Here is a 27,856-nt window from a genome sequence, read left to right on the forward strand (position 1 = left end):
GCTGCCCCTGAGGGTGCGCCTCCATTTCCCCAGCCAGCTCCCTGCTGATGCACGAGCTGCCAGGAAGCCGAGGACGGGCCCCTGCTGCCCACGTGGAGACTCCTGGGACAGAATTCGCAGCCCCTGCTTCAGCTTGGTCCAGGCCTCACTTCTTGGCAGCTATGCTATTGAACATGAGTTACTGTGGGTTATTTTGTTGCCTCAGACAGACTGGACTAAAACAGCAGCAATGGAGTCTGGCACAGCAGCCTAGTGGCTGAAGTACTCCCCTTGAACACGCCAGGATCCCATATGGACAGCGATTCTAACCCTGGCAGCTTCACTTCCCATCCAGCTCCCTTCTTGTGGCCTGGGAAAGCAATTGAGGACGGCCCAAGGCCTTGGGACCCTGCACCCGTGTGGGAGACCTGGAGGAGCTCCTGGCTCCTCGCTTCAGATCAGCGCAGTTCCAGCCGTTGCAGCTGCTTGGGGCGTGATTCATCGAACAGAAGATCTTCTCTGTCTCTCCTCCTCTCTGTGTATCTGACTTTCCAATAAAAAATAAATAAACCTTTAAAAAAATAAGACAGCAACAGTGAGCCCTGAGCTGCTGGCTCCTGGGTGACGACAGCAGGATCACTCCGGGCTCGCCACGGCTTCATGTGGCCTGTCCCTCCTCCTCCTGAGGACGCCTGCCACTGCGTCCACAGGGACCTCATTTCCTGCCAGCGCAGTCCTCTGCTCAAGGTCACACACAGGTGCCAGAATCAGGATTCTCAGTAACCCGCTACACAAGCTGCACCCCAGACAGATCAAGGGGTCCCCCATCCCGTGTGCACTGCCTTCCCCATACGACTGGGCGCCAGGGCTGATTTGGCCTTGCAGAATGCCTGTCGCTCCTGCTGAAGCCATCACGCCCCACACGCCTGCAGGGATGGGGAGGGCTTTCCTGTTTGTGTCCATCGCAGGCTGTCTCCTTGGGAACCTGAACTGCACCAGCCCACGGGGTTTGGCCGTGGATGCAGTTGGTGGGGGCGCTGGGAGCACCTGTCAGCCAGCCAAACGCCAGGGGTGGAAAAGTGCTCAACTCCGGTCAGCCGCAGGCTGGGGCTGGGCCGTGGCGGGGGTGGGAGTGTGGCTACCCCAGACAGACAGACAGACAGACAGACATCTCCTTCAGGGTGGGGAGCCCGCGGGTTGTGCCCTCATGATGAGCTGCCTGGGGAGCAGGGCCCTGGCCCTCCTCTTCCTCATCTGTGTGCTGCTGTGTCTGTCAGGGACTGCTCCACCGGGAGCCAGCCTGGCTGGGCCAAGGAAGCCGTTCTTCGAGAGGCTGCGTAGGCTAGAAGAGCAGGTATGTCCAGGCGTGGCCTGCGGGGTTCCGTGTCTGGCAGCAGCATGGGGTCGGCTCGGGGTGTCCTTCCCGCCTGTGCTGCGGTGTTGGCCGGGAAGGTGGTCTTCCTTCCCCTGCGGTCCCTGGCCCCCTGACTCCCCCCTTCTCACAGTTTCACAGACTACAGGAGGTGACCCTGACACACCTGCAGGCCATTGCTGACAACTACAGTGCATCCCTAAGTGCCCAGGCCCAGCTCCGGGCCACGGCCACAGCAATGAACCGGTCGCAGGCTGCTGTGCAGGGGGACCTGACTCGCCTGAAGACACAGATGGGTGAGTCACAGCGCAGGGGCAGGATGGTGGCCAGGCGGCTGCACGCCTTGGAGCTGGCCTGGAACCAGAAGGGCCCACAGAGGATGCAGGCACAGAAGGATGCCATCTCGGGCCTGGGCCTACGGGCACTACAGGATGCGCTGGTCCGCCTGACGCAAAGTGTCCACAGCCAGGACACCAGACTGGCTGCCCTGGAGGGGTGGCTGCCAACAGCCAACGCCAGCCCCATGGCCCTGGGGCAGAGCCCAGCCGAAGCCCCGGCACCACCTACGCTGGCAGCCCCGAACCTCCTGAAGCCACAGAGCGGCAGGCAGGGGCTGCCTGAACCCAAGAACCCGGCTCAGGACTTCAGGGCCCAGGGACGCCGCGGGCCAGGCAGTCACCAGGTGCTCAGTGAGGCTGCCCTGAAGGACCCTGCCCAGTGGGTGCCATCCCTCCAGGAGCCAGGAGAGGGTAAGTGCATGAAGTACTTTTCCCACCCCACCCCCATTTCCCTGTTTCCTCTTTGTTCCTTATTTATTTAAAAATGCACTTATCTGTTTAAAAGTCAGAGTTCTGCTGGTTCATGCCCCAGAGGGCTGCCAAAGCCCAGGAGCTAGGAGCGCTAGCCTGGTTTCCCTCACAGGTGACAGGGTCCGGACATTGGGCCATCTTCAGCTGTTTAGGCCTTAGCAGGGGGCTGAGTCAGAAGTAAAGCAGGATCCAGCGCAGTAGCCCAGTGGCTAAAAAGTCCTTGCCTTACACACACCAGAATCCCATATGGGTACCAATTCTAATCCCAGCAGCCCTGCTTCCCATCCAGCTCCCTGCTTGTGGCCTGGGAAAGCAGTCAAGGACGGCCCAAAGCCTTGGGTCCCTGCATCCGTGTGGGAGACCCAGAGGAGGCTTTGGCCTCCTGGCTTCAGATTGGCTCAGCTCCAGCTGTTGCAGTCACTTGGGGAGTGAATCAGTGGACAGAAGATTTTCCTCTCTCACTCTCTTCCTCTCTGTATATCTTACTTTCTAATAATAATAAATAAATTTAAAAAGAAGTGAAGCAGTTTGGTCACAAGCAGGGGCCTGTATGGGCTGCTGGCACTGTGCACAGCAGCTTTATCCCCTGTGCTGCAAGTCTGGCCCCCTGGCTCCTGCTGCAGCTGTGTTCCCTCCAACACCATGAGCCCCACGCACCCTGCCCTGTTCACAGGTCCAGGTGCCAGCCAGGCTGCAGGTCCCCATAGCAGAAGAGCTGTGGAGGGCCCTCCTGCCACCGTGCAGGAGAGGAGCCATCGCGGGTAAAGGCGAGTCTGTTTCCCGTCCTGCCCATCTGCCAGGAGGGTCAGGGCCGCAGGGGACAAGACCAGCCCTCTGATGGGAGAGCAGGTGGCACGAGTGCAGAATCCCAGCACGTGAGCAGGTGGGAGAAGCAGCAAACAGCTTTACCCTGAGGGCCTGGCCCTCGGCTCACGCCTGCTGAGACCTCTGGCAGAACTAAAAACACAAACCTGCGCAGCTTCAGGTCACCAAGCTTGAGTGATGTGTCCCGAAGGCTCCGCCCTCATGGAGCTCAACTGACCCTGCCATTCTGTGAAGCGGGGTGAGCGAGATGCTGCGGGCTGACCCCTGGGAGTGCCCAGAGCTCATGCCCAGGACCCTCTGCCATTGGGTCATCATCACCCCTTGCAGCAGAGGGAGCACCTGCAGCCTGAAGCTTCTAAAGCTTCCAGAAGCTTCCAGGTTGCCTCATGATACACAGCTGATTTTCCCTCCTCCTCTTTTTAGTTTGCGACGTGGGCCCCATGCTCATCTTCCCGAACGCCTCCACGGAGAATGTGGTCTTCCTTGGGCCCGGCTTCCCCATGCCCTTGCGGGCCCTGTCCTTCTGCAGCTGGCTGTGCACGGCCCCTGGCCGCCTGGGCACCCTGCTCTCCTACGCCACCCATGACAACGACAACAAGCTGGTGCTGCACGGCCGCGACTCCCTGGCGCCCGGCACCATCCACTTGGTGATCGGCGACCCGGCCTTCCGGGAGCTGCCCCTGCAGCCCCTGCTGGATGGCCATTGGCACCATGTGTGTGTTATGTGGACATCCATCCAGGGCAGGTACTGGCTGCATGTGGACCGCAGGCTGGTGGCCACAGGCTCTCACTTCAGGGAGGGCTATGAGATTCCCCCTGGAGGATCCCTGGTGCTGGGCCAGGAGCAGGACCACGTGGGGGGCGGGTTTGACAGCTCCGAGGCCTTTGTGGGGAGCATGGCCGGCATGGCCATCTGGGACCGGGTGCTGACCCCTGGGGAAGTTGCAAGCCTGGCCCTGGGGAACAAGCCCCCAGTAGGTGCCATCCTGACCCTAGCTAATGCCACTTCCCCCGGTAGGTTTGTGCAGAGGGCTAGGTGGGTCTGCCCGGAGAGCTGCCCATGGGGTGGAGCCGGGAGTGCACTGAGGTCAGGCCCTGGGCCGGCCAGGGGAGCAAGCCCACTGTGCTGGCCATCCTGACCCGGCGTGCCCTGCATGCTCCCCGGCAATGAGCCCTGCCGAGGGAGGCAGCCGTGGCATGGCTGGGGCTGGGATGCAGACCAGGGCAGGGCAAGCAGACCAGCCCTCCGGCGAGCTCAAGTGCCCTGCATGGATTCTGTGTGAGACAGGCAAGGCTTCTGTCTGCAGGCTTTGTCTCCCCACAGGCGCAGCAGGGGCACACACTGCTCCTCAAAGCCCTGGAGCGTCCTTGTGAGCAGGACGTTGCCACTGCCTGGGCCTGCTCCGACAGGGCCTCTGCCGTCTGTCCAGGCTGGTTCTGGGCACGAGCATCTGTACCACTGCTGCCATCCCTCAAGCGGAAACGGTTCCCTTTTCAGTTCCAACAGGCTCCGCAGAGCCCTTCTCTGGCAGCCCCTGCCTGGGGAGCCCAGTAGCCCTGGAGGCCAGTGTGGGCTGACTGGAAGTGCTCTGAGACCTCAGCCAGACTTGAGCCACGCCCAGCATGTGCCTGTTCTGAGTGTGGCGGGTGGGGGCTGAGGCATTGCCACCCACTGCCAGGGTGCCTGCCCACCTCATATTGGCACACCTGGTGGACATACGTCCACTCCCTGCCCAGCCCCCACACCAGCACTCTGCTTTCTCATCTGGACATAAATGCAAGCACTGTGCATCTGAGTCTCGCCTCCTTTCTGGACTCTGTGCCAGCACCGACTGCAGTGAGGCCTGAGCGCCTGCCCGTCTCCCTAGGGAAGTGCCCTGGGGTCCCTCGTCTGGGGTAGTGGGACAGAAGCTGAGTACCTGCACACCAGCTTTTCTGCGAGTCCTGCTGTATCGCTCTGTGTGAATGCTTGGGAGTAGAATTTTTGGGTGGTATGATAAATTCATATCTAGCCTTGCTTCCTCTTAGGATTTATTTATTTTACTAGTAAGGCAGCTTTGCAGAGAGACATAGAGATCCTCCATCTTCCGCTTCACTCCCCAAGTGGTTACAACGGCTGAAGCTGAGCTGATCTGAAGCCAGGAGACCCCTCGGGGTCTCCCACACAGATGCAGGGTCCTTAGACTTTGGGCCGTCCTCGACTGCTTTCCCAGGACACAGGCAGGGAACTGGGTGGGAAGTGCAGCTCCCAGGATTAGAACCAGTGCCCATATGGGATCTCGGCACATGCAAGGTGAGGATTTAGCTACCGGGCCATCATGCTGGGCTCAGGTGGGTAGGTTCTTAATGCTGCTACAAGAACTCTATGATGCATCAAGCTTGACTCAAAATTATTTTTTGTTTCTATTATATTAGAAAGATACAGAGGAGAGGAGAGACAGAGATCTTTTTTGTTCTATGATTCACTCCCCAAGCAGCCACAATGGCCAGAGCTGCACCAATCCAAAGCCAGGAGCCAGGAGCTTCTTCCAGATCTCCTACGTGGGTGCAGGGTCCCAAGGCTTTGGGGTGTTGCCACAAGCAGGAAGCTGGATGGGAAGTGGAGCTGCTGGGACTAGAACTGGCACCCATATGGGATCCTGGTGCGTTCAAGGCAATGACTTTAGCCGCTAGGCCATGGCACCTGGGCCCATATTTTTGTTTGTTAAGCGTTAATTAATTACTTTGTGTTTTTTTTAAGATTTATTTATTTTTTATTACAAAGTCAGATATTTACAGAGAGGAGGAGAGACAGAAAGGAAGATCTTCCATCCAATGATTCACTCCCTAACTCCCCAAGTGACCGCAATGACCAGTGCTGTGCCAATCCAAAGTTGGGAACCAAAAGCCTCTTCTGGGTCTCCCACACGGGTGCAGGGTCCCAAAGCTTTGGACAGTCCTCGACTGCTTTCCCAGGCCACAGGCAGGGAGCTGGATGGGAAGTGGGGCTGCAGGGATTAGAACCGGCGCCCATATGGTCAAGAGGAGGAATTTAGCCGCTAGTCCATGCCGCCGGGCCCTAATTAATTACTTTGAAAGCCGATCCTTACTGCCACTTTGGCTGCAATGGCAGGGCTGGGCCAGGTCAAGATCTGGAACTCATCCTGGTCTTCCCGGGGCTGGCAGTGGCCACAGCACATGGAGTGTCTGGCTCCTGCTGCCCGGCGTGACCCAGCACTGCTCCTAGCCAGGCCCACTGCCCCTTCTCCCGCCACGGCCGCCTGTGAGCTGAGGGCTCCCCTCTGCGGCCCGGTCCAAGCTAGGGCTCCCCTCTGCGGCCCGGTCCTCGGGGCTGCTGCCCGGGAGCCCGTCTCCTGCAGGGAAGGCTTCCCGCGCGTGCGGAGACCTGGGCTCGGCCTGCCTTCCTGCAAGACCTGCCCGACGACCCCGGGCTGGGGAACCAGGGCCGCCGCGCTCGCGGGGCACGTGACAGCGCGCCGTCACGTGACCCGCCGCCGCCTCGCGTCACGTGGCTGCCGGCAGGGCCCGGGAGCTTCCTGTGCCGAGCGGGCCCGCGGCTGGCCATGGCCAACGTCTCCAAGAAGGTGTCGTGGTCCGGCCGCGACCGGGACGACGAGGAGGCGGCGCCGCTGCTGCGGAGGACGCCGCTGCTGAACGGGGCCGCGCGCCAGGTGAGGCGGCTCTGCCCGCGCTTCCGGGGCCCCAGGGACGCAGCCTGGGTGTCCAGAACGGCTGGCGCCCTGGGCTCGTCCCTCTCCCCCGGGCGAGTCCCACACCTGGGCTCGGGTAGGCCCGCAGGGGGTTTGCAGGAAGCAGTCCACTTCCGCTGTCCCCCTGTGTGTGCCCTGGGCGCAGCCGGGTGGCCGGAGGGGCCCTTGGGCCGGTGTGTCCTGCCGGCCGGGAGAAGGGGGTTGCCTCACACCACAGTCAAATGGAGAAGCAGCTTGCCTGCTCCGCGGCCGGCAGCGTGCATGAAGCAGCTCGCGGGCAAGGCAGGTCACAGGCGGCTGGTGGCATTGGACAGTGGCAGGGTGTGTGTCTGAGACCCTGCCGGTTTGGGGTGCACCTCGGGGCGAGCAGGTCTGCACTGTTGTGCACAGGAGCCCCCTGGGAAGTTGGGGATTCCGGCCCTGAAGGACCTCTTGTGCTTCTGTGAGTCTTCCGCAGGCCTGTCTCGGGGTTTCAGGATGGAGCCGCGTGTTCGAGGTGCCCTTGGGACGGGGGTTCCCAGTGTTACTGAGTCATCCACTAGTGCAGCTAATGACACAGCAGGGAGAGATTGTGGATTTTCCTGCACTGCCCACTCCCCAGCCTGCCACGGCGGCTGGGGCTGGGGTCTGCCATCATCTGCCTTCTGGGGCACAGTGGCAGGGAGTGGGAGCAGAAGGGGAGCCGCGGGGACTGGACCTGCACCACCTTGTGAGACGCGGGCGTTGCACGCAGCAGCTGCCTCACATGTCACGCCACCAGGCTCCAGGACTGAGGGTCTTGAGGGCAGGTCTGCTGTGAGCCTGGCAGCTCTCAGGGTTGTCTTCAGAGGCCTGCCTCCCCGAGAAGCGCAGCAGGTGGCATGTGTAAGCTGCATGGTCACGGGTCGCTTTGAACTGGAGCACAACCCAGGCCGAAGCCACCTTGCCTGGGGGAACAGTCCCGTGACCTGAACGTGGGTGTTCGTCCAGGCTGACACCCACACCCCCCGTCGGAAGGTTGGGCCAACATTTCCAGCGTGAGCTGGTGGACACGGCGGTCTGGTGCGTGTTGACGGACTGGGCCCCAGTGGTTCCCAGCCTGCAGAGTGTGGGTGACTGAGTGCCCAGCAAGGTTGCCCATGTGGCAGCAGGTCAGCCAGCAAGTCATGGTCATGTGTTGTGCAGGGGGAAGTGGAGTCACAGGAAAGTGACTGTGAGGGGCCCTGTGTTCCCTTCTCACAGTGCCTCCCAGTGGTCCCATCCTACAGGCACTGTGGGTGTGTGGTGGGTGCCAGCCCCCTGGTCCTGCGTGCGCACGCTCAGCCCTGCAGTCCTGCCTGGAGCTGCAGGGTTTGGTTCCCATCCTGGAGACAAATCAAAGTTAGTAGTTTGAAGAACAATTTTGAAATAGGTTGCATTTTAAAAAAAGATTTATTTTTATTGTAAACTCAGAATCACAGAGAGAAGGAGAGACAGGAAGATCTTCTGTCTACTGGTTCACTCCACAAGTGGCCACAATAGCTGGAGCTAAGCTGATCTGAAGCCAGGAGCCAGGAGCTTCTTCCAGGTCTTTCACGCGGGTGCAGGGTCCCAAGGCTTTGGACCATCCTCTGCTGCTTTCCCAGGCCACAAGCAGAGAACTGGATGGGAAGTGGGGCTGCCGGGATATAAACTGGCACCTATATGGGATCCCGGCACACGCAAGGTGAGGACTTTAGCCATTAGGCTACCACACTGGGCACATAATTAGTTCCCATTTTAAACAAGAAAGATACCATGGGCAAGGGCCCCTTTCTTTCTTTTTTTTTTTAATATATTTTTTATTTTAACTTCTTTTAAAATTATTATCATCATTCTGTGACACAGTTCCATAGGGCCTGGGATTTCCCTCCCCTCCCCCGAACTCCCACACGTCGTTGCTATAGCATAGCTCTTCATGCACAGTCACGTGTCCCTCACGGCGGGCACGGACAGCGGCAGAGTCCAGCCTCCCATTGTCAAGTACAGCTGACAGTTTCATTAGTCCATCTTTGATCTGGAAGTAGAGATGCACACTGCACTGCATCCTCGCATCTGGACACGATAGTCTCCATTACACAGTCACCACACATCCCTCTTAAATGAAAAACCACAACACAAAATCAACAACAGGAAGAAAAATAGAAATTTACAACACCATGAATTTCTCAAGAGGTTTTGATAGGTCAGCAGTCCTGAATTGCTGGCGATCCCTCCACTGCAATCGCGATGAATCTCTCCCTAATCCCCTGGCTGCTGTAGTCCACCTTAGTGTCTCCGGCTGCCCAGATCTTCACTGCCAATGCTTAGCTGGGGTAGTTGATCAATTTGTTCTGCTCTGCCATGGTACCAGGTGTCCTCCGGAGGCTCCGATGTACTGCCGTATCCTCCATGTACATTGGACATGCTGTCCTCTGCTCCATCTGAGCCTCTGAGGAGGCCCAGCTCTGACACATCCACTCCCAGGGTCAGCCCGTGGAACCCGCGATTCTCTCCATGGTTAGGGTTCTGAGTCCAGCGGCTCGGTTGGTAGGGAATTGCCAACGAAGTCTCATCTGAGGCCATCCCAGACTTGATTCTTGTGTGTGTTTGCCAGTACAGGGTCCGGCACCATCTGGCACCCAAATTGGCCTACACATACGCTAGTAGTTGGAGCTTCTGGGTCAGCTCTGTCTCCAGCCCTGTGTTTTATGCAACCCAACGGGTGTTGGAGCCCAGCTTGCTTCTGCCCAGCACATCCTCTAGGACCCTTTCTTGAGGCGCCGGGCCCATACGCTCACCCCATCTGTTCCCCTTGGCGAGGCTGCACCAAGGGGACTCCTGCCACCGGGTACCCTGAGAGTGCAGCCTCCCCTGGGGTGGTGGCGCAGCCTGGCAATTGTGCTCGCCACACTATCTCTCCCAGCCTGTGTGCCAAGGTGCCGCCCTGCAAGCAGGGCTGTCCTGTCTAGACCCACTTCCTGGGTGGGCAGTATACTACAGGCAGGGCCAAGCAGAACTCTGGGGAGCCAGGGCCACGCCTGGTGGCATGAGGCTGTGCCCTGGGTGTCTGACAGATGGGGTAAAGGGACCAGAGCCTGTGTTTGGGGCGCCACGCCCTGTCCCTGACTCCTCCAGGGAATGCCTGGTTCCGTGTGTCGGGGCTATGGGCTGTTTTTCTTGTTATTGTTGTTGTTTTTTAAGATTTATTTTATTTTTCAGGCCTGGCACCGTGGCCTAGCAGCTAAAGTCCTTGCCTTGAACACGCCAGGATCCCATATGGGCTCTGGTTCTAATCCCGGCAGCTCCACTTCCCATCCAGTTCCCTGCTTGTGACCTGGGAAAGCAGTCGAGGACGGCCCAAAGTCTAAGGGCCCTGCACCCGTGTGGGAGACCCGGAAGAGCTCCTGGCTTCAGATTGGCACAGCTCTGGCCATTGCAGTCACTTGGGGAGTGAATCATCGGACAGAAGATCTTCCTCTCTGTCTCTTCTTCCCCCTGTATATCTGGCTTTTCAATAAAAATAAATAAATCTTTAACCAAAAAAAAAAGATTTATTTTATTTTTTTAATTGGAAAATCAGATTACTGAGAGGAGAGACAGGAAGATCTTCCATCCAATGATTCATTCCCCAAATGGTCACGACAACCAGAGCTGCGCCAATCTGAAGCCAGGAGTCAAAAGCCTCTTCCAGGTCTCCCATGCAGGTGCAGGGTCCCAAGGCTTTGGGCTGTCCTCCCCTGCTTTCCCAGGCCACAAGCAGGGAGCTGGATGGGAAATGGACCACTGGGATTAGAACCAGTGCCCATATGGGATCCCAGCCTGTGCAAGGTGAGGACTTTAGCCACTAGGCTATCATGCTGGGCCCCAGTCCATTTTTGCATTGCTCAGCTGGGTCTCTCCTGTGCCCTGCACCTGCCTGCCCAGTGTGCGGTCACAGCTTGAGGAGGCGACTGCCTTGGCAGTGCTGATGGCTGAGCACTGGTCTCACCCCCACCTGCCACAGTAGCGCATCGTGACCGGCAGGCCATGCCTGGGCTGCAGACATTGCCAGTCGTTGTCAGGAGAAGCAGGTGTGTCTGTCACTGCTCGCCTGTACTGTTGGACAGCAGGCATCGCAGAGCTCATCACACAACCATACCTCAGGAGGGCCGCTGCTGCGGACGGCAGCCCCGTCACGGGGCCTCCTGTGCAGGAGGGGCCGTTGGGTGACGCGGGCTGGGAGGGCTGCACCTCAGGGTGGGTGTCCCTGCGGACAGAAGCGTTGATGCGTTGCAGCAGGGTCCGGGTACAGGCCAAGGCAGGGATTGGAGCAGGTGGCTGTGGGCCAACCCCAGCTGGGCGCTGTGGCCATGGGGGTCGTTCTGACTGGACACTGCTCCTGGTCCTGGCCGCAGAATGTGGGGGTGCTGGTCACGTCCATGTTTCAGGCCGCTGGGATGCTCACCACCTGTAAACAAGCGGCGTTGAGCGCAGCAGCATCCTGGGGCAGGCGTTCTGTGGTGTAGCTGAGGTTCAGGCCTCCCTCCCCGTTGGAGCGCCTGCTGCGGCTGCTGTCTGCCCCACGCGTGGCGGCTGTCTGCGTGGCCGCCTGCTGCGGCTGCTGTCTGCCCCACGCGTGGTGGCTGTCTGCATGGTCCATGCTGCAGCTGCTGTCTGCCCCCCACGGGTGGCGGCTGTCTGCATGGTCCCTGCTGCCGCTGCTGTCTGCCCCCCACGCGTGGCGGCTGTCTGCGTGGCTGCCTGCTGTGGCTGCTGTCTGCCCCCCACGCGTGGCGGCTGTCTGCGTGGCTGCCTGCTGTGGCTGCTGTCTGCCCCCCACGCGTGGCGGCTGTCTGCGTGGCTGCCTGCTGCGGCTGCTGTCTGCCCCCCACGCATGGCGGCTGTCTGTGTGAGCGCCTCTTCCTGCTGGCCTGATGGCTGTGGCTTTAGGCCTATACCCTTTGTGCTAAGGCCCTGGCTCTGCACATGGAGTTGGTGCGGAAACTCCTCACCGCTTTGCTGCTGGGCTGTTGTGCTAAAGGTTTATGACTTTATGTATTTCAAAATCAGAGAACAGTATCCACTGGCTCACCGAGTGGCTACGGCAGCCAGGGCTGGGGGGCCAGGCTGAGAGCCCCCAAACCAGACACCAGCCCAGAGCACGGCTGTGGAGCCGGCATGGGTGCTGGGTTGGTTGGGCGGTCTCCAGCCACTTGTCCTGGTGTTGGCCATGAACCCCGCTTTCATCTAGAACAGGGGTCAGGAGCTCGTAGGCTCTCCAGCTGGGGGTGTGGGGTGGCCAGAGCAGGCCTGGGCCTTGGTGCCCAGGGCAGGGTGGCGCTGGCCCTGCCCCGGGTGTCTGTGCTCCCTGCCCAGAGCACTCGTGCTCTCTCGCCTCCAGGCACCGCGCCCTGCGGCTTTCCGAGTGGGACAGATGAGCAGCGTGGAGCTGGATGAGGAACTCCTGGACCCGGTGAGCGGCCACCCCTGCTGGGCAGCGCGTGTGGGCAACATGGCAGTCAGGGCTTGCCAACAGGGGGTGGGGTGCAGGGCCAGGGAGCCCCAGCAGGCTGCAGCTGGGGCAGAAAGGCTCTGGGAAAAGCCCCTCCCACCCCAGCCCCGTGGGTTCACTGCACGCTCAGGGAGATGGGCCAGCTCCTTCCCTTCCCCCCATGGCCTCCAGAGAGTGACCGCTGAGAAGTATAGAGCCGGCGCTGGGGCTCCTGGGTTCCAGGGGACCAGCTCTCCCGCTCAGACTCATCCCTTCCCTGGCTCCTCTTGTCTTTTTCGTGATGGGGTTCTCGGATGCAGGAAAGCTTGCAGTTGGAGAAGATCCAGTTTGTTCTCCCCGTGTCCCAGTCTACCATAGCTGAGCTGCCAGCCCGGGGCCTGGGTCAGCCTGTGACTGCTCTGCCCTCCCCACTGTGTACCACACTCAGGATGATGCTGTTGTCCGCTGGCGCCCCCTCCAGGGACGCTGCGTCTGCCCTGGCCCGATGGAGGCAGGCGGAGAGGCCGGAATGGCCGGATCTTGTGGGTCTGAAAGCCACCGCCTGCCCCCTGGGTGTCAGCGTCGTGCTGGCCTCCCGGGAGAGTCCCCTCTCTCTGCTCTGCCTCACACATGTGTCCTGGCCCGTCAAGTGTGTCTGCCTTTTCCTTCCCCAGGAAATGGACCCTCCCCATCCCTTCCCCAAGGAGATCCCGCACAATGAGAAGCTGCTCTCACTCAAGTACGAGGTGGGGGCTCCTCCCGCCCCGCGCCCCGCGCCCCGCGCCCCGCGCCGGCCCCTGGCCTCCACCCTCCACCCAGCCCCCACTCTGCCGCGGCTCTCCCCCGAGTGGCCTGTGAGTCACACTGCCCCGCCGTCTGGTCTGCAGAGCTTGGACTATGACAACAGTGAGAACCAGCTGTTCCTGGAGGAGGAGCGACGGATCAACCACACGGTGAGCAGATCAACCACACAGGGAGCAGGGGGACGGATCTACCACACGGGGAGCAGGGGGACGGATCTACCACACGGGGAGCACGGGGACGGATCAACCACACGGGGAGCAGGGGAGCCGAGGGAGGGGTGAGTGGGGAGCAGCCGCACAGCCTGCAGCGTACCGGCTAGTCTTGGTTCCTCTCGTGCTGGTGCCAGTCGCCAGGCTCCGCAGGCGAGTGTGTCATGCTCAAACTGGAGCAGGCGCAGTACCCAGCTGGCTGTGAAGGACTCTGCTGCCCACGTCAGCCACGTGGCCAGGAGCCTGCAGGTGGCCCCGGTCCCGGTGAGCCCCGCAGAGCGGGCCCCCGTCACTCCTCCCGTGCCCCGCAGGCCTTCCGGACGGTGGAGATCACACGCTGGGTCATCTGCGCCCTCATCGGCATCCTCACGGGCCTCGTGGCCTGCTTCATTGATATCGTGGTGGAGAACCTGGCCGGCCTCAAGTACAGGGTCATTAAGGACAGTATCCTTCTGGTGTGCTATAGCGCTGGCCCGGCTGGGGGGGCGGCCCGGCGGCCTGCGCCGTGGGCACACCGGGAGGCGTTGCTGAGACGTCCGGGCAACGCCGTGACAGTGTTTGCCAGCCCTCCTTGACGGGCCCCAGATATTGACAGGTTCACCAAGAACGGCGGGCTGTCCTTCTCCCTCCTGCTCTGGGCCACGCTCAACTCTGCCTTCGTGCTAGTGGGCTCCGTCATCGTGGCCTTCATAGAGGTGCGGCTTTGGGAGCCCTGCAGACCTGCACGCTCACGCACCCCCTGCCCTGGGTACCTCTGCAGGGAGGATCCATGTTCCCTTGAGTGAGAGCCACCCTTGCCAGGGCCCCGGGGTGCTGGGAGAGGGGAGAGGCAGCTCCCAGAGCTCCCCAGGTGCCGAGTGCTGGCCTCCGTGGCAGAAGCTCAGCTTCTTGTGTAGCGCTGGACGCAATCCCACAGCCCCGAGGGCGTGCAGGGTCCCTGGGCTCTCCCGTCTGCCTCTCCCGGGTCCTCGGTTCTCCATCACTCTGTGTCTGGGTGGGGGAGAGAGAAATGACGTGATGTCGTAACGCCCCTTCCTGACCCCCGTGTCTTTTAGCCCGTGGCTGCTGGCAGTGGGATCCCCCAGATCAAGTGCTTCCTCAATGGGGTGAAGATTCCCCACGTGGTGCGGCTTAAGGTGAGGCAGGGCCAGTGTCCTGTGACAGTGGCCGGTGCGGGCTCTGTCCCTGTAGGCAGTGCAGGGGGCTGTGGCTGTGGCGCCGGGTGGCAGCCAGGGCTATGATTCTCTCTGTACCACAGCCATCCTACAACACTGTCTTCAGTCCTCTCTCACCCCACACTAGCATGTTAGCTATGGCATCCTGACCTGTGGGGCCTGGGCTCTCAACTGTAGGTCCTCCCTGGGCCTGAGGGGTGAACAGGGACGTGACTGCCCCTTGGGGTGCTCCCGGGCCTGGGGCTGTGTTGTGGAGGGCAGTGAGAGGGTCAGCAGGTGCAGGGGACAGTGAGAAGTAGGCCTGGTGGGACACCCTCCCCACTCACCTCCCCTGCCCTTGCCTGCCAGGCCTGGCTTCACTCTGTGGTCACATGGCATGGTGCGGGGCACAGGGACACATACCCCCACAGGACCCGCAGAGCCCTGGACATGGGCTACCATGTGTGATGGGCCGTGCTGTGTGCGCCCTGGGCATCTGCCCCCACCACACCTGGGGCCTCCTTTACCTTGCAGACGCTGGTCATCAAGGTGTCTGGTGTGATCCTGTCCGTGGTGGGCGGGCTGGCCGTGGGAAAGGTGAGTGCACTGCTGTCCAGCCAGGGTCCTGGGAGGGAGGCCACGCCAGCCGTGTTGTCCGAGGGCCAGTCCCTGTGCCCCCAGGAAGGGCCATGTTGTCCGAGGGCCGGTCCCTGTGCCCCCAGGAAGGGCCGTGTTGTCTGAGGGCCGGTCCCTGTACCCCCAGGAAGGGCCAATGATCCACTCGGGCTCAGTCATCGCCGCGGGCATTTCCCAGGGACGGTCCACGTCGCTGAAGCGAGACTTCAAGGTGAGCGCTGCGCTGTGGGCCCCTCTTGCCATCCTGTCCTCAGCCCTGGCCGCGTGGCGCCACGTCGGGGCCTCCCGGGAAGACGCAGGACTCCTCCGTGAGGCTGAGAGGGGAGTGTGGACATGCTGTGTGTGGTTGCTTGACAGTGCCCGCCAGTGCTGCCCGGGTGCTGAGCTTTGGCGCTGTCCCTGGGAAGGGCCCTGCCACACTTCCCACAAAAGCAGCGCTGCGGGGCCGGGGCTCCCCCGGGATTACAGGCGAGGTCTGGCCGGGGGTCAGCATGGGGCTTGCTTCAGGCCTCTGTCAGGCGGCTGAGCACGAGTCCTCTGTGCCGTGGCCAGTGGCCCCCAGGGTCCTCAGCCCACCACTGCCCTCTCCCCGTCCCTTTCAGATCTTTGAGTACTTCCGCAGAGACACAGAGAAGAGGGACTTTGTCTCGGCTGGTGCTGCAGCCGGGGTGTCTGCCGCCTTTGGAGCCCCCGTGGGTGAGTGAGGGCCTTGCTGCCTGTGGGTGGGAGTGGGGGTGGGCACCCTGAGGCCTCACGGTGCTGAGGCCGGTACTGCCCCCCCAGGGGGGGTCCTGTTCAGCCTGGAGGAAGGCGCCTCCTTCTGGAACCAGTTCCTGACCTGGAGGATCGTGAGTACCAGGCCCCACCCCGCGGGCGCTGGGTCCCGTCCCACCCCAGCGCTCAGGGTGAGGCTGAGACACCGTCCCCGCCCCACAGTTCTTCGCCTCCATGATCTCCACCTTCACCCTGAACTTCGTCCTGAGCATCTACCACGGGAACGTGTGGGACCTGTCCAGCCCAGGCCTCATTAACTTCGGGAGGTTTGACTCAGAGGTGGGCCCCTCGCTGCCACCCCAACGGGAAGGTGGGCTGTCTCCAGTGGGGGTCACAAAGGGCGCCGTCTGAGAGTCCCTCACGCAGTCGAACCTTGGGGATGTGGGCAGGTTGTGGCCGTGTGCTGCGGTCCGTGGTGTCGGGGGAGGCTGACTTGGGTGAGGGGCGCTACCACCGTCTTCATGAGCGCATGGGGACACCTGTGGGACATGGTGCTCGGGCCCTTCCACCGTCACCACTCCCTCCCCCCACAGAAAATGGCATACACCATCCATGAGATTCCTGTCTTCATCGCCATGGGCGTCGTGGGTAAGGCCCCCCAGGACTGGGCTCTCCCCCGGGCAGCAGCTGGCCTGCGGGGAGGGCCTGGCTACCGGGTCACTCCCACAGGACTCCTTGGGCCCTGGAGTGCCTGAGTCTCACCCGTCGGAGGTGCTCAGCACAGATGCGGACCCCAAGTATAAACACAGACTTGTGTGTTTCTCCCGCACCTGATCTTGGGGGGTGTCGGCACGCCTGTCTGCTGCCTTCCTTGGAGCCGTATGGGCCTGGGGACTTGGGGTAGTGATGCCCGCCTGTGAAGGAAGGCTGAGGGTGGCTCTGAGCGGGGAGAGGTCTCCGGGAGCCCCTCCCAGGCGTCCCCCTCACTCGGGCCCCTGACCATGGCCTCTGTGACTGCAGGTGGGATTCTCGGAGCTGTGTTCAACGCCCTGAATTACTGGCTGACGATGTTTCGCATCAGGTAAGAAAAACACTACCTCATTTGTGTGCGGTGTGAGGGGTGTGAGCACACAGGCCCTCTGCTGGAACCCTGCACAGGCACGGGGGAGGGCCTGGAGGGCAGGGGGCCTAGGCAAGGGCACACCCAGCCTGCGGGACGGTCCTCGGGCATGCAGGACGGACCCAGGGCAGCTGCTCGTGCCTGGCGCTGCAGGGGATCCCAGGACCTGGGATGGTAGAAGCTGTTTCAGTAGCTGAGGGGCAAGGAACATGTGATCACCTCAAGGGTACTGCTGGACTGCTCGGGGGTCTGGCAGGCTGGCTGTTGAGCATTCACGGCCTTGGCCACTGTCCCCCATTGCCGTGTGCTGGTTCCCACTCGGGCCACCCACCCAGCTTGCACCCAGTCTGTCCCCTGTTGCCGTGTGCTGGTGCCCACTCAGGCCGCCCACCCTGCTTGGCCACAGGTACATCCACCGGCCCTGCCTCCAGGTGATTGAGGCCATGCTGGTGGCCGCTGTCACCGCCACGGTGGCCTTCGTGCTGATATACTCGTCCCGGGATTGCCAGCCCCTGCAAGGCAGCTCCATGTCCTACCCTCTGCAGGTAGCCCCGAGGGCCCCGGAGGCCAGGACCGGGTGCTGGGTCAGCTGTGCAGGGCCTGTGGCTAGGCCCTCCTGCAGCTGGGGCTGCTGAGGCTACAAGTCTCAGGCGGAATGTGCTAGAGCGTCTACTCTCTGGGTCCTCGGGGGAGCTCAGCCCATCTGGGGGGTGGTGTGGGGGCCCTGGACTACCCCTTCTCCTTCCTGGAACCTGAGCCCAGGAAGGACACAGGGAAGCCACCCTCAGGTCCTCAGGCAGCCCGGAGTGGTGCCTCTGCCTTGGCTCAGCCCTGCTCCAGACCCCTGTTACCCAGGCCCCAGGACAGCAGGGCGGACAGGCCTCAGGCTGTGGCCAGGCCTGCTGTGTGGCCTGCCTTCACGCCCTGCAGGCCGCTTGCCCAGGCCTGTGTTCCATGTTCACGGCCTCTGGCACAGCTTCTCATGTTTCCTGTCTCCCAACCACGCAGCTCTTCTGTGCAGATGGCGAATACAACTCCATGGCCGCAGCCTTCTTCAACACCCCAGAGAAGAGTGTGGTGAGCCTCTTCCACGACCCGCCAGGTGTGTGTGCTCAGCGGCTGCACTGTGGACACGTGGACGGAGTCACTGGGCTGCAGGGGCCGTGGGTTCATTGACCTGAGCCTGTGGGGATCCACCCTCCTCAGGCACCGGGACAGGCTGTGCGTGTCGCCGGGTCTGTAGGGAATCTGGGAGAGCCAGGAGACTGCCTGCAGAGCCAGGCTTGTCCCTGGGCCCAGGAAGACCCTCATCCTCGACCCCCTGGGTGGTCCACAGAGCAGCCTCCGAGTCCCTGCACCCCTGCCTTTTCCACAGCGGCTCTGGGTGCGGGGGTGGCAGCTTGCGTCCCTGTGAGCCCAGCAGCCACTGTCCCCGCAGGCTCCTACAACCCCGTGACCCTCGGCCTCTTCACCCTGGTCTACTTCTTCCTGGCCTGCTGGACGTACGGGCTCACGGTCTCCGCCGGCGTCTTCATCCCGTCCTTGCTCATCGGGGCTGCCTGGGGCCGGCTCTTCGGCATCTGCCTGTCCTACCTTACCGGAGCTGCGGTGGGTCGCCTGGGCCGGTGGGCACGCAGTCCACTGCTCTGCGCGGCAGGAGCACCACTCCCCATCCTTCCTCTTTCCCTGCGTTCCCGTTATATATAAAGTCAGAGAGAGACGGAGATGTCCCTTGCAGCTTCACTTGGACGCATGGCGAGGCAGGGCCAGAGTCAGGACTGCCTGGGTCACCCCGGCAGACACAGGGGCCCAAGCACCCGGGGCATCCTCCACTGCTTTCCCAGGTCAGAGATGGAGTGGCCAGAGCGTGGGCCAGCGCGTAGGTGCTGCTGGTGTGCAGGACAAGGCTTCGCTGTGCTGCAGCGCGGCCCCTTGTAATGTTTGAGATGGGGCATTTCCCATTTAGGTCATTGTCACCCTAAGAATGGGAAACAGTGGGAAGCCGGAGCTTGCAGAGCTGGTGGCAAGGGGGTCCCTCCAGCCCCCGCAGGGCTGAGGTGCTTTTGTGAGTTCCTTTCTCACCTCATTACTCAGCTGAGAACAGAAACCACGAGAGGGGCCCCAGCCAGAAGCTTGCCCCAGACCAAGCCCCTCAGGCTCCTCCAAGACACCACTGCCCTGAGCTGTGGGCTGCCCTGAGCTGTGGCTGCCCTGAGCTGTGGGCTGCCCTGAGCTGTCCTGAGCTGTGGGCTGTCCTGAGCTGTGGGCTGCCCTGAGCTGTGGCTGCCCTGAGCTGTGGCTGCCCTGAGCTGTGGGCTGCCCTGAGCTGTGGGCTGCCCTGAGCTGTGGGCTGCCCTGAGCTGTGGGCTGCCCTGAGCTGTGGGCTGCATTCTGGCTTTAGCCTGAACAGCTCAGCACATTGAGCACAGTCACAGCACTGCCATCCAGAATGCTCCGGAACATTCTCACCAACCGCAGAGCATACCTGTACCAGTTAGCCCCAACCCTCAGCGCACTCACACACACACAGCCCCCCTCTGCCTCTGGACTCTCACCCTGTCCAGTCCATGCGTCACATGGTGCAATGACGTGTCCTGTCCTTCCTATGGGCGTGGACTCACACTCCTCCTGTGGCCCAGCACCAAGTCCGCCTGGTGACGGCACCTGCTTCCCACGTGGGCACCAGCCCTGCTCCTCCAAGCAGAGCCCAGCTCACCAGCGGGGCACAGCAAGCTTGTTTCTGGAACCTGGCATGGCAGATGGTGCTGAGGGGTACTTCAAGCTTGAGCTGGAGGCGGCACTGCTCTGGGGTTGGGTGTGAGCTGCCACATCCACACCTAAGCGCTTCCCTTGTCACCTTCAGATCTGGGCCGACCCTGGCAAGTATGCGCTCATGGGTGCTGCCGCCCAGCTTGGTGAGTGCCAGCTTGGGCTGGCCTGGGGGGCTCGTGCTGGCGGGGGTGGGTGGGCGCTCGGCCCCAGGGCCCCTGCACAGGGCCAGTGCAGGCCCAGGCCCACACGGCCGTCCCGCCACCCCACAGGTGGCATCGTGAGGATGACACTCAGTCTGACTGTGATCATGATGGAGGCCACGAGCAACGTGACCTACGGCTTCCCCATCATGCTGGTGCTCATGACTGCCAAGATCGTGGGCGATGTCTTCATCGAGGTGCGTGGGCCTGGTGCCAGGGCGGGCGGGACTGCAGGCCCCAGCGGCCGCCCGGCGGCTTGTGGCAGCCCGCGTCCTGTCATACAGGGCCTGTACGACATGCACATCCAGCTGCAGAGTGTGCCCTTCCTGCACTGGGAGGCCCCCGTCACCTCGCACTCACTCACTGCCAGGTAGGCCAGCTGTCCTGCCTGCCTCACTGCCTGCCCTGGCCCCCATCCCTGCCCGTGGCTCGGGGCTGTGGTCATCGGGTTTCCTCAGCTGGCAGCTTCCTGCCTGAGGGGGCTGAGGCCGTGGGCATCTCTGGCAGAGAGGTCATGAGCACCCCAGTGACCTGTCTGAGGCGGAGAGAGAAGGTGGGCGTAATTGTGGACATCCTCAGCGACACGACATCGAATCACAATGGCTTCCCTGTGGTGGACGCTGACGACACCCAGGTAGAGTGTTCCACCCACCTGCCAGGAAGGGCCCAGGGGCTCCCTGTGGGGTCCCGGCCGAGCCTGTCCAGGGCTGCCGTGCTGGGGCTCAGTCGTCAGCGTGTCCGGCCCTGCCCCTGGTGCTGGTCCAGGTCAGTCAGGGGCACAGGTGGCTGCTGTCTGCTGGACACATGCGCTGGCTCTTGGGTCCTCTTCGTGCTCTGTGCAGCGAGGGACCCACCCCCATCCCAGGTCCTTAGCCACAAAGGCTCGCAGCGAGGCCGCCAAGCGGGTGCCGGCACTGACCTGCCTCTCTTGCAGCCTGCCCAGCTCCAGGGCCTGATCCTGCGCTCACAGCTCATCGTCCTCCTGAAACACAAGGTGGGTGGGCTGCCCAGGCAGGTGGGCGGGCGGGAGGTGCCAAGCCCTGGGGGTCTGACGTAACCGCTGCCCACAGGTGTTCGTGGAGAGGTGCGGTGTGGGGCTGGCTCCACGGCGGCTGCGGCTCAAGGACTTCCGCGACGCCTACCCCCGCTTCCCCCCGATCCAGTCCATCCACGTGTCACAGGACGAGCGTGAATGCACTATGGACCTCTCTGAGTTCATGAACCCCTCGCCCTACACCGTGCCCCAGGTACACCTCCCACACAACAGATGCGGGGGGCTGCGGGGGTGGAACTGCCTGGCTGGTGGCCAGTGTGCCTGAACCCCTCCCTGCTACTGCCTTGCAGGAGGCATCGCTGCCCCGGGTATTCAAGCTGTTCCGGGCCCTGGGCCTGCGGCATCTAGTGGTCGTGGACAACCGCAACCAGGTGAGCCAGACCAGTGCTCAGTAGGGCTGGAAACCCTTTCGCTGGCTGGATGCTATGCACCCCAGTGCAGGCAGGGGTCCCGGCTGCACATTGACCCCATGTGTTACTCCCACAGGTGGTTGGGTTGGTAACCCGCAAGGACCTGGCCAGGTACCGCCTGGGGAAGGGGGGCCTGGAGGAGCTCTCTCTGGCCCAAACATGAGGCCCTGGCTCTGCCCACAGTGGCACCAGCACCCCCGGTCCCTTGTGCCTCCTCCTGAGGTCCCTGGCTCCTGGGTCAAAGCCTCCTTGCTCCCAGTGTGGCAAGTGCTGTGAGCGCCGCCGCCCTGTGCCTCGGACTTGGTCCTTCGTTCCAAATCTTCAGGGATCGCTGTGACAGTTCCCCAAGAGCCAGTGGGGGGCGCTACTATGTCAGTCACCTCTGTGCCCGAGCCCTTGGGAGCTGACGGCCTCCGGGGACCCCCGTCTGCACTCTGGGCTGGGGTCCCTCATCCAGCACAGCACCGCCATTTGAGCTTCGGAACCTGTGGACACCGGTGTCACCCAGCAGCCCTAGCCAGGGACCCTGGCCCAACCCCGCGTCTGGGTAGATTGGGGCGAGGCCTGCAGGGTCCCCCTTCCTGCCCATTCTGCCACAAGGGGGTGCAGATGCCCTCCCTGGGAGCCACACTGACACTGCCACCTCCTTCCCCTGCTCCTACAATGTGGGACTCGCTCACCCACGTGGTGACAACGGGTCCTGTGTAGACACAACTGGCCGTGTGGAAGGGGCTGACAGAAGACGCTGTGTCCTTGCCTGTTCCCCACCTCCCAGGAAGCCCTCGGCCCGCGCAGCCCCCTCCGTCCCCCCAGCCTCCCCACCCTCAGCCTCACCCACTGGACTCTTCTGCTGGCCTGCTGGGTCTTCTGGGTGATGGGGCAGCAAGGTGCCCAGGGGAGCCTGGGACAGGCCAGGGGGGGACGTGTCCAGCCTGGACAGAGCTGGTGTGAGCACCCCATGGGGCCTCGCAGATTCAGTACCAAAACAGCACGTGCAATCTGACATTCATTCATTTTGTACAGATGGCGTGTTGCCGTGGCAACATTTTGGATATATCAGGTTAAATAAAGCAGACTGCAGATTCTCCCGCTTTGCTTCCTTGTCGCCGTACGGCCACTTCCCCCAGAGGCTCAGTCAGCGCTCCTTTGGCCCTTGGGGCTCCTGCTTGCTGGCTGCAGGACCTGGCCGACCGAGGCCCCTCTGGCCCCGCCCTCCCAGCCTTAGGGCTGCGGCCCCAGTGGCAGTTGGGCCGTGAAGTCATCGAGTTCTGCCGAAGAAAGGCTCTGGAGCAGCCCTGCTGCCGACAGCTGCGCCGGCCTTCCCAGGGAATTCTGTAAGGGGAGATGTGAGGACAGAGCCCACCCCTTCACCAAGCCCACTCCCAAGACCGGGAACGTGGCCACCCTCTTCCCCTACCTCTCCCATAGCCCCAACACCCAGCCGCGGGCCACCACAGGGGTTGGGCAGCTGGTGACGGACGCCATGTCAGGTAAGCCAGGAGCCCCATCCCATCCCTGGCCACAGCCGAGGTCAGTCGGAGAGAGGAGCCCCATGGGGCTTTTGTGCTTGGGCTCCTGCCAGGGCTGACCTAGTGAGGGTGGCGTTTGGGCTCTCCCCCCGGTGGTGTGTCCTCAGGCCCTGGGGCGACCTTGGTCTTGGTGAAGGCCCCGCAGGAGCCAGGCCCAGGATGAGCTGCCCAGTTCCTCCTCATAGGGCTGGCAGACAGCCCCTCGTCCGAAGCGTCGCCCCTCTCTCAGCTGAGCAGCCCCACTGTGGAAGACCTGGACCTCCTCCTGGCCAGCCCCCAGCCCTTGAGCCCAGGGGACATCTCGGAGCAGTGTGGCTCAAGCCACCTGCTTGTGTCCAACTCCTTGGGGCCTGAGCAGGGCACTGCCAAGTGCTGGCTTCAGCTGGAGCAGCGGTGAGCCCCAGGGGTACAGGGCAAGGGCACAGGAGGGTCACAGCAGCCCTGGAGCTGGCGCGATGCGACTGGGCACTGTGACCCCTGGCTAGGGTGGCCGCCTTACAGGCCGAGGTGGCATACCTGCGGGACCACAAGGAGCGCTGTGAGCATGCCACACTGAGCCTGCTGCGGGAGCTGCTGCAGGTGCGGGGCCGCCTACAGCTGCAGGACTCCGAGCTGAAGCGGTTGCAGCTGTTGATCCAGGCCCCTGAGAAGGAAATGCTGGAGGTGGGTGAGCTGCCAGGCAGGGCTGCTGTACCCCAGCCTGCTGGACGACCCGCTCAGCCTCACACCCTCCCGGCAGCTCCACGGTCCCCAGAACCAGATGCAGACCCTGGATAAGAGGTACCTCTCGCTTCTGCACACCAGCCTGGGGAGCCTTCCGGAGGCCTGGGTGGGGTGGCTGAGGTAGCCCTGTGAGGGCCTGTGCAGCAACAGCCCCCTGTGTGCCAGGCTGGTGGAGGTCCGGGAAGCTCTGACTCAGGTCAGGAGGAGGCAGGCACTGCAGGACACGGAGCGGAAGGGTGCCGAGCAGGAGGCCCGGGGCAGGTGGGCTCAACCCCCTGCTGCCCAGCCCGAGGTTGCCAGGGCCTCTCTGGTGGATAGACACTAAAGCTTGGCCCTGCCCTCCTTCCCTCCCTCCGCTCCCCCCGCTCCCCTCCCTGCCTCTGACCCCACCTCCCGCTGGGGGCTCCCCACCTTCCATTACATCCCAGGCATCTGGTCAGTCCTCACCTTCTGGCCTCCAGGTCAGCCTAGGTTTCCCAGGGCAGGTCCCCTGTCTGCAGCCTTCCAGCAGCTGGCCCAGTGCTACTGTGCCCGTGTCCTAGGCTGGCCAAGCTGACTACTCTGCTGAGGCAGGAGGAGCAGGCTCGGGAGGCAGCCTGTACCAGTCTGCACAGGAGCCAGGAAGACATCGGCCAGAGGGTGGACGAGCAGGCGGCCAGGATACAGGTGCCACACGGTGGGGCCTTCCCCCAGGCATCCCCTGCCCTCGCCCTCTGCTCTGGCTCTGGGGTTTGCGCTGTCCAGCATGGCCACCTAGACCTCAAGCCTGGCTCCTTACGCCCAGCTACAGGCAGATCTCGACAGCCACAGGTGGCCAGTGATGCCAACTTGGCTTTCTTTGATCACAGATGGCAGCCGGGCAGTGCTGGGTCAGCCACCACTGCTGCCTGTGTCCTCACAGCCACAGGGCCTGGGTCCCCCCACCATCAGTTTCGGGCTCCGGGACCCCAGGATCCCTTCATCGAGTGGCATTTTGAGGGGTGTGTGACCATCAGCTAGGGTGGGGGCACCAGGACACGGAAGCCTGCAGGCTCCCTGCGGCCTGGAGTGGGCCCTACCAGCAGAGGTGTCCAGCTGGGGGCTCCACCCATCCCACCCCTTGGGTGCTCCCCTGCCTGAGCAGGCCAGAGGGCTCGCTGCAGCCAACCACAGCCCACCAGTTTTTGTGAATCAAGGTTGCTGGTGGCTGCTCTGGACTAGCAGAAGAAGGAGGCTGTGCCGTGCCCCTGGGAGCCTCGGGGTTGGCTGCCTGGCTCCCAACCTCTGCTCCAGGGGATCCTGCCCCGTTGTGACCCATGCCAGCCCTGAGCTCTGGATGTGGGAAGATGCCTGGCCCCTTGGCATTGGGCACAGAGGGAAGTGTGCAGCGCCCTGACCCAACCCTGCACACCTGTGTTCCCGTGAGCACCTGCTTCTCCTTACACAGCCTTACCCGGCTGCACCCCAGGGGTGGCATGGGCCCCCAGGGGGCTGGGGCACTGTAGCCCCTTCTTGCTCAGAATATGGCCAGCCTGGTTCTGTGGGGCGTGAAGCCAACAGGGCCAGTTGCCCTGGAGCCCACTGGGACATAAAAGAGTACGCAGGCGAAGCCTGGCACCAGCAGCAAGGTTGAGCACCAGTGTGGTGCGCGTCGTCAGGCGCAGGTGACCAAGCTCGGTGAGGAGATGAGTCTGCGGTTCCTCAAGAGGGAAGCCAAGCTCTGCGGCTTCCTGCAGCGGAACTTCCAGGCCTTGGAGCAGGTGGGGCCCTGTGGCTGGCGGCTCAGTCCGCTGCGCGCCCCGCGCTCAGGCAAGCAGGCGGCTCAGTCCGCTGCGCCCCGCGCTCAGGCAAGCAGGCGGCTCAGCTCGCTGCCATGCCCCGCGCTCACACAGCCGGGGGTCGCTCTCCGCAGAGGGTGAAGGCGTCCGAGAGCGCGCGGCTGAAGGCCGAGGACAGCCTGCGCGAGGAGCTGGACGGCCGCTGGCAGAAGCTGCAGGAGCTGAACGAGGAGCGCGCGCAGGCACAGCGCGAGGTGGACGCTGGGACCGCCCTGCGCGGGAGGGGTCTGGGGCCACACAGGCGCATGGAACCCCTGTGTGCGAGTGGCGCACAGGCAGGCTGGGTGCCCAGGCGGACCCTGGGGCTCAGGGCCGCCTCGCTGCAGCAGGAAGGGGGCCGCCTGCTGGCACAGTGCCGGGGCCTGGATACCGCCGTGGTCCAGCTCACCAAGTTTGTGCGGCAGAACCAGGTGTCCCTGAACCGCGTCCTCCTGGCAGAACAGAAAGCCCGGTGGGTGCTCCTGGGCCACGGGGGCGTTCGCAGGGTGCCGCTAGGGAAGCACCTCCCTCCCTGGCACTGAGGTGTTGGCTCGCCACCCCAGGGACACCAAGGCGTGTGCAGAAGAGAGCCAAGCTGGGGAGTTGGCCTCCTATGTGAAGGAGGGCTTGCAGGCTGTGCGACTGGCTGGGGAGCGTGCGCAGCAGGAGACTCAGAGTGCACTAGAGCTGGTGAGGGTGCCGGCCGGGACCACCGCACCACCACTCTCACGACGGTGGCACCTGACTAAGCATTCCTGCCTGTCTTTATTTCTGTCAGCTCCGTGTGAAGAGCCAGGCCCTGGAGCAGGCTACAGCCGACCTGGGACTGCAGGTCAAGGACCTGAGTGACCACTGCCTGGCCCTGGGCTGGCGGCTGGAGCTGCAGGAGCAGACCCTGGGCCTGAGGCTGGCGGCGGTGAGCCCTGGGCAGGTGTGGAGGAAGGAGGCAGGTGGTCGGGGCAGCTCTAGTCTCTGGCCAGCAACTTTATTGAGCCATCCTTGGCATAGCACACGGCTTGTCCCCAAGCACCACCCCGGGCAACCCACCTCCTGTCCTTCATGTATCAGCCCCACCCAGGCCTGCTGTGGTCCAGTTTTCTTGCTGTCTGGCTGCAGGGTAGCCGGTCTGGGCCTGGCCCTGCCCTCTGGCCCTGCTGGGCCAGGCTGTAGCCCTCACAGCGTCTGTGTTCCAGGTACAGACAGAATGGGAGGGGGCAGGACGGAAGTCCCTGCAGGACCTGGCCGTGTGGCAACAGCAGGTCGCCGGGCAGCTGCAGGAGCTGCGGGAGAAGTTGGATGGCTTCCCGCTGCAGGTGGGTGAGGGTGAAGCCGCAGCCCCACCCCAGTGCCCGCGCCCCGCTGGGCTCTGGCCGGCTGCGCCTGCATGGCCGTGGACCCCGCGTTTCAGATTGAGGATATTTCAGACAAGTGCTGCCTGCACAAGAATGACTCGGACTTGAAGATCTCAGCGGAAGTCAGGGCCAGGTGAGGGCCCGGGACAGGCGGGCAGGAGCTCGGTCCACCACTGTGGGCCAAGCTGCTCTAGCTGCTGCCTCCTCCTCGGCCCTCAGAGAGCTGGAGGTGGGGGCTATGCGGCAGGAGCTGGCCACCCTGCTGTCATCCATGCAGCTGCTGAAGGAGGACAACCCAGGCCGCAAGATTGCCGAGATCCAGGGCAAGCTGGCCACGGTACTGCCCACACCCAGCCCGGGGAGCCCCCAGCAGCCCCTGGAGTCTGGTCCAGGCTGAGTTGTTGGCTGTGCTCAGTTCCAAAGCCAGATAATAAGGCTGGGAGACAGTGTCCAGGCCCATAAGACCTTGCAGAACCTCAAGTTCAACGCAGAGACCAAGCTGGTGAGAGGGTGGAGCTGGGTGGGCCCCCAGATCTCCAGAGCGGGCCCCCAGGTCCCCCCACTCCTGTGCTGTGCCTCACCGCCTGCGGTCACAGCCTCCCCTGGCTCCCCCGGCCCGGCAGCGCACAGAGGAGATGAGTGCACTGCGGGAGAGCGTGCTGCGCCTGTGGAGCGAGGAGGGCCCCTGGGCGCTGACACTGGGCAGCAGGCGGCTGCTCATGTCCCTGGTGAGGCAGCGGTTCTTCATCAAGGACCTGGATCCCAGTGAACCGGCCCCTGTGAACCAGTGGGGCGTGTACCAGGCCGTGAGGTGGGTGCAGGTGCTGGCAGTAGGAGCTGGCGCCAGGGAGAGGGCAGGGGTCGTGCGAGTGCCTCGGCCGTGTCTCCTGGCAGGTGGCTGCAGTGGAAGTCTGTCCTCGTGAAGCAAGTGCCCCAGCGGAGGCCAGCAAGAGGCAGCTCCGAGGAAGGTGGCAGCCGGGAGCCTGTGGCCCTGCCCACCCGCTTGCCCCAGTCCCAGAAATAAATGCTAGCTCTTAGCTCCTACACTGTTGCATCCAGAGCCCCCAGCAGCCCGGAGACGTGGCCCTCCTGGGGGTGGCATGGCTGACATGCAGTGGAGGAGCCTGTCAGAGGCAGCAGCCAGCACCAGGGTGCCCCAGTCCCAGGAGCCCCCCTTCCTGTTCTGTCCAAGCCCAGCCCTGCCCTGAAATGAACCTCCTCCATGCCCCAACCAAGACC

The 27,856-nt window shown here is 62.9% G+C and overlaps 3 protein-coding genes across 6 annotated transcripts; all 3 read left to right on the forward strand.

Moving 5' to 3' along the window:
• The first annotated feature begins 1,186 nt into the window (after positions 1–1,186).
• Positions 1,187–4,563, forward strand: PTX4 (pentraxin 4). The gene is made up of 4 exons (XM_040973758.1): positions 1,187–1,333; positions 1,485–2,100; positions 3,409–4,050; positions 4,484–4,563. Exons 1-4 carry the CDS (start codon positions 1,187–1,189, stop codon positions 4,561–4,563), a joined length of 1,485 nt encoding a protein of 494 aa, XP_040829692.1.
• A 1,951-nt stretch (positions 4,564–6,514) lies between these two features.
• CLCN7 (chloride voltage-gated channel 7) lies at positions 6,515–22,302 on the forward strand. 4 transcript variants are annotated; one of them, XM_040973582.1, is made up of 27 exons: positions 6,515–6,644; positions 6,913–6,952; positions 11,210–11,226; positions 12,055–12,126; positions 12,819–12,890; positions 13,032–13,097; positions 13,469–13,601; positions 13,743–13,852; positions 14,213–14,293; positions 14,846–14,908; positions 15,075–15,158; positions 15,550–15,643; positions 15,731–15,795; positions 15,884–16,000; positions 16,255–16,309; positions 16,682–16,742; positions 17,188–17,326; positions 17,790–17,883; positions 18,220–18,389; positions 19,645–19,696; positions 19,823–19,950; positions 20,038–20,123; positions 20,261–20,387; positions 20,688–20,747; positions 20,824–21,000; positions 21,098–21,178; positions 21,294–22,302. In XM_040973582.1, the coding sequence occupies exons 1-27, from the start codon at positions 6,549–6,551 to the stop codon at positions 21,378–21,380; spliced, it is 2,427 nt and encodes an 808-aa protein (XP_040829516.1). In that variant the 5' UTR covers positions 6,515–6,548; the 3' UTR covers positions 21,381–22,302. The 4 variants fall into 4 exon arrangements, with proteins under 4 accessions (XP_040829516.1, XP_040829517.1, XP_040829515.1 ...); XM_040973583.1 differs by lacking the exons at positions 6,913–6,952; positions 11,210–11,226 and adding an exon at positions 7,456–7,470 and having other exon boundaries at positions 6,515–6,647; XM_040973581.1 differs by lacking the exons at positions 6,913–6,952; positions 11,210–11,226 and having other exon boundaries at positions 6,515–6,656.
• On the forward strand, positions 21,881–27,661 carry CCDC154 (coiled-coil domain containing 154). Its single transcript, XM_040973759.1, has 19 exons — positions 21,881–21,904; positions 22,397–22,551; positions 22,646–22,707; positions 22,911–23,139; positions 23,232–23,409; positions 23,486–23,526; positions 23,635–23,730; positions 24,012–24,135; positions 25,107–25,208; positions 25,361–25,480; positions 25,613–25,737; positions 25,829–25,955; positions 26,044–26,181; positions 26,459–26,578; positions 26,674–26,750; positions 26,837–26,954; positions 27,033–27,119; positions 27,241–27,428; positions 27,512–27,661. The coding sequence occupies exons 1-19, from the start codon at positions 21,881–21,883 to the stop codon at positions 27,639–27,641; spliced, it is 2,241 nt and encodes a 746-aa protein (XP_040829693.1). The 3' UTR covers positions 27,642–27,661.
• Positions 27,662–27,856: the final 195 nt, after the last annotated feature.

Source organism: Ochotona curzoniae, unplaced genomic scaffold, assembly GCF_017591425.1.
Source record: "Ochotona curzoniae isolate NIBS_2020 unplaced genomic scaffold, NIBS_Ocur_1.0 contig_2321, whole genome shotgun sequence".
Taxonomy (NCBI): Eukaryota; Metazoa; Chordata; class Mammalia; order Lagomorpha; family Ochotonidae; genus Ochotona; species Ochotona curzoniae.

Coding starts and splice junctions, on each gene's coding strand:
- PTX4 (XM_040973758.1), top strand. CDS start 1,187: ATGATGAGCTGCCTGGGGAGCAGGGCCCTGGCCCTCCTCTTCCTCATC. Junction 2,101..3,408: donor CCTCCAGGAGCCAGGAGAGG/GTAAGTGCATGA, acceptor TCCTCTTTTTAG/TTTGCGACGTGGGCCCCATG. Junction 4,051..4,483: donor CCCGGAGAGCTGCCCATGGG/GTGGAGCCGGGA, acceptor TTCCCTTTTCAG/TTCCAACAGGCTCCGCAGAG.
- CLCN7 (XM_040973582.1), top strand. CDS start 6,549: ATGGCCAACGTCTCCAAGAAGGTGTCGTGGTCCGGCCGCGACCGGGAC. Junction 17,884..18,219: donor CCTCTTCCACGACCCGCCAG/GTGTGTGTGCTC, acceptor CTGTCCCCGCAG/GCTCCTACAACCCCGTGACC. Junction 19,697..19,822: donor GGGTGCTGCCGCCCAGCTTG/GTGAGTGCCAGC, acceptor GCCACCCCACAG/GTGGCATCGTGAGGATGACA.
- CCDC154 (XM_040973759.1), top strand. CDS start 21,881: ATGTGGGACTCGCTCACCCACGTG. Junction 25,209..25,360: donor ACTTCCAGGCCTTGGAGCAG/GTGGGGCCCTGT, acceptor CGCTCTCCGCAG/AGGGTGAAGGCGTCCGAGAG. Junction 26,955..27,032: donor TCCAGGGCAAGCTGGCCACG/GTACTGCCCACA, acceptor GGCTGTGCTCAG/TTCCAAAGCCAGATAATAAG.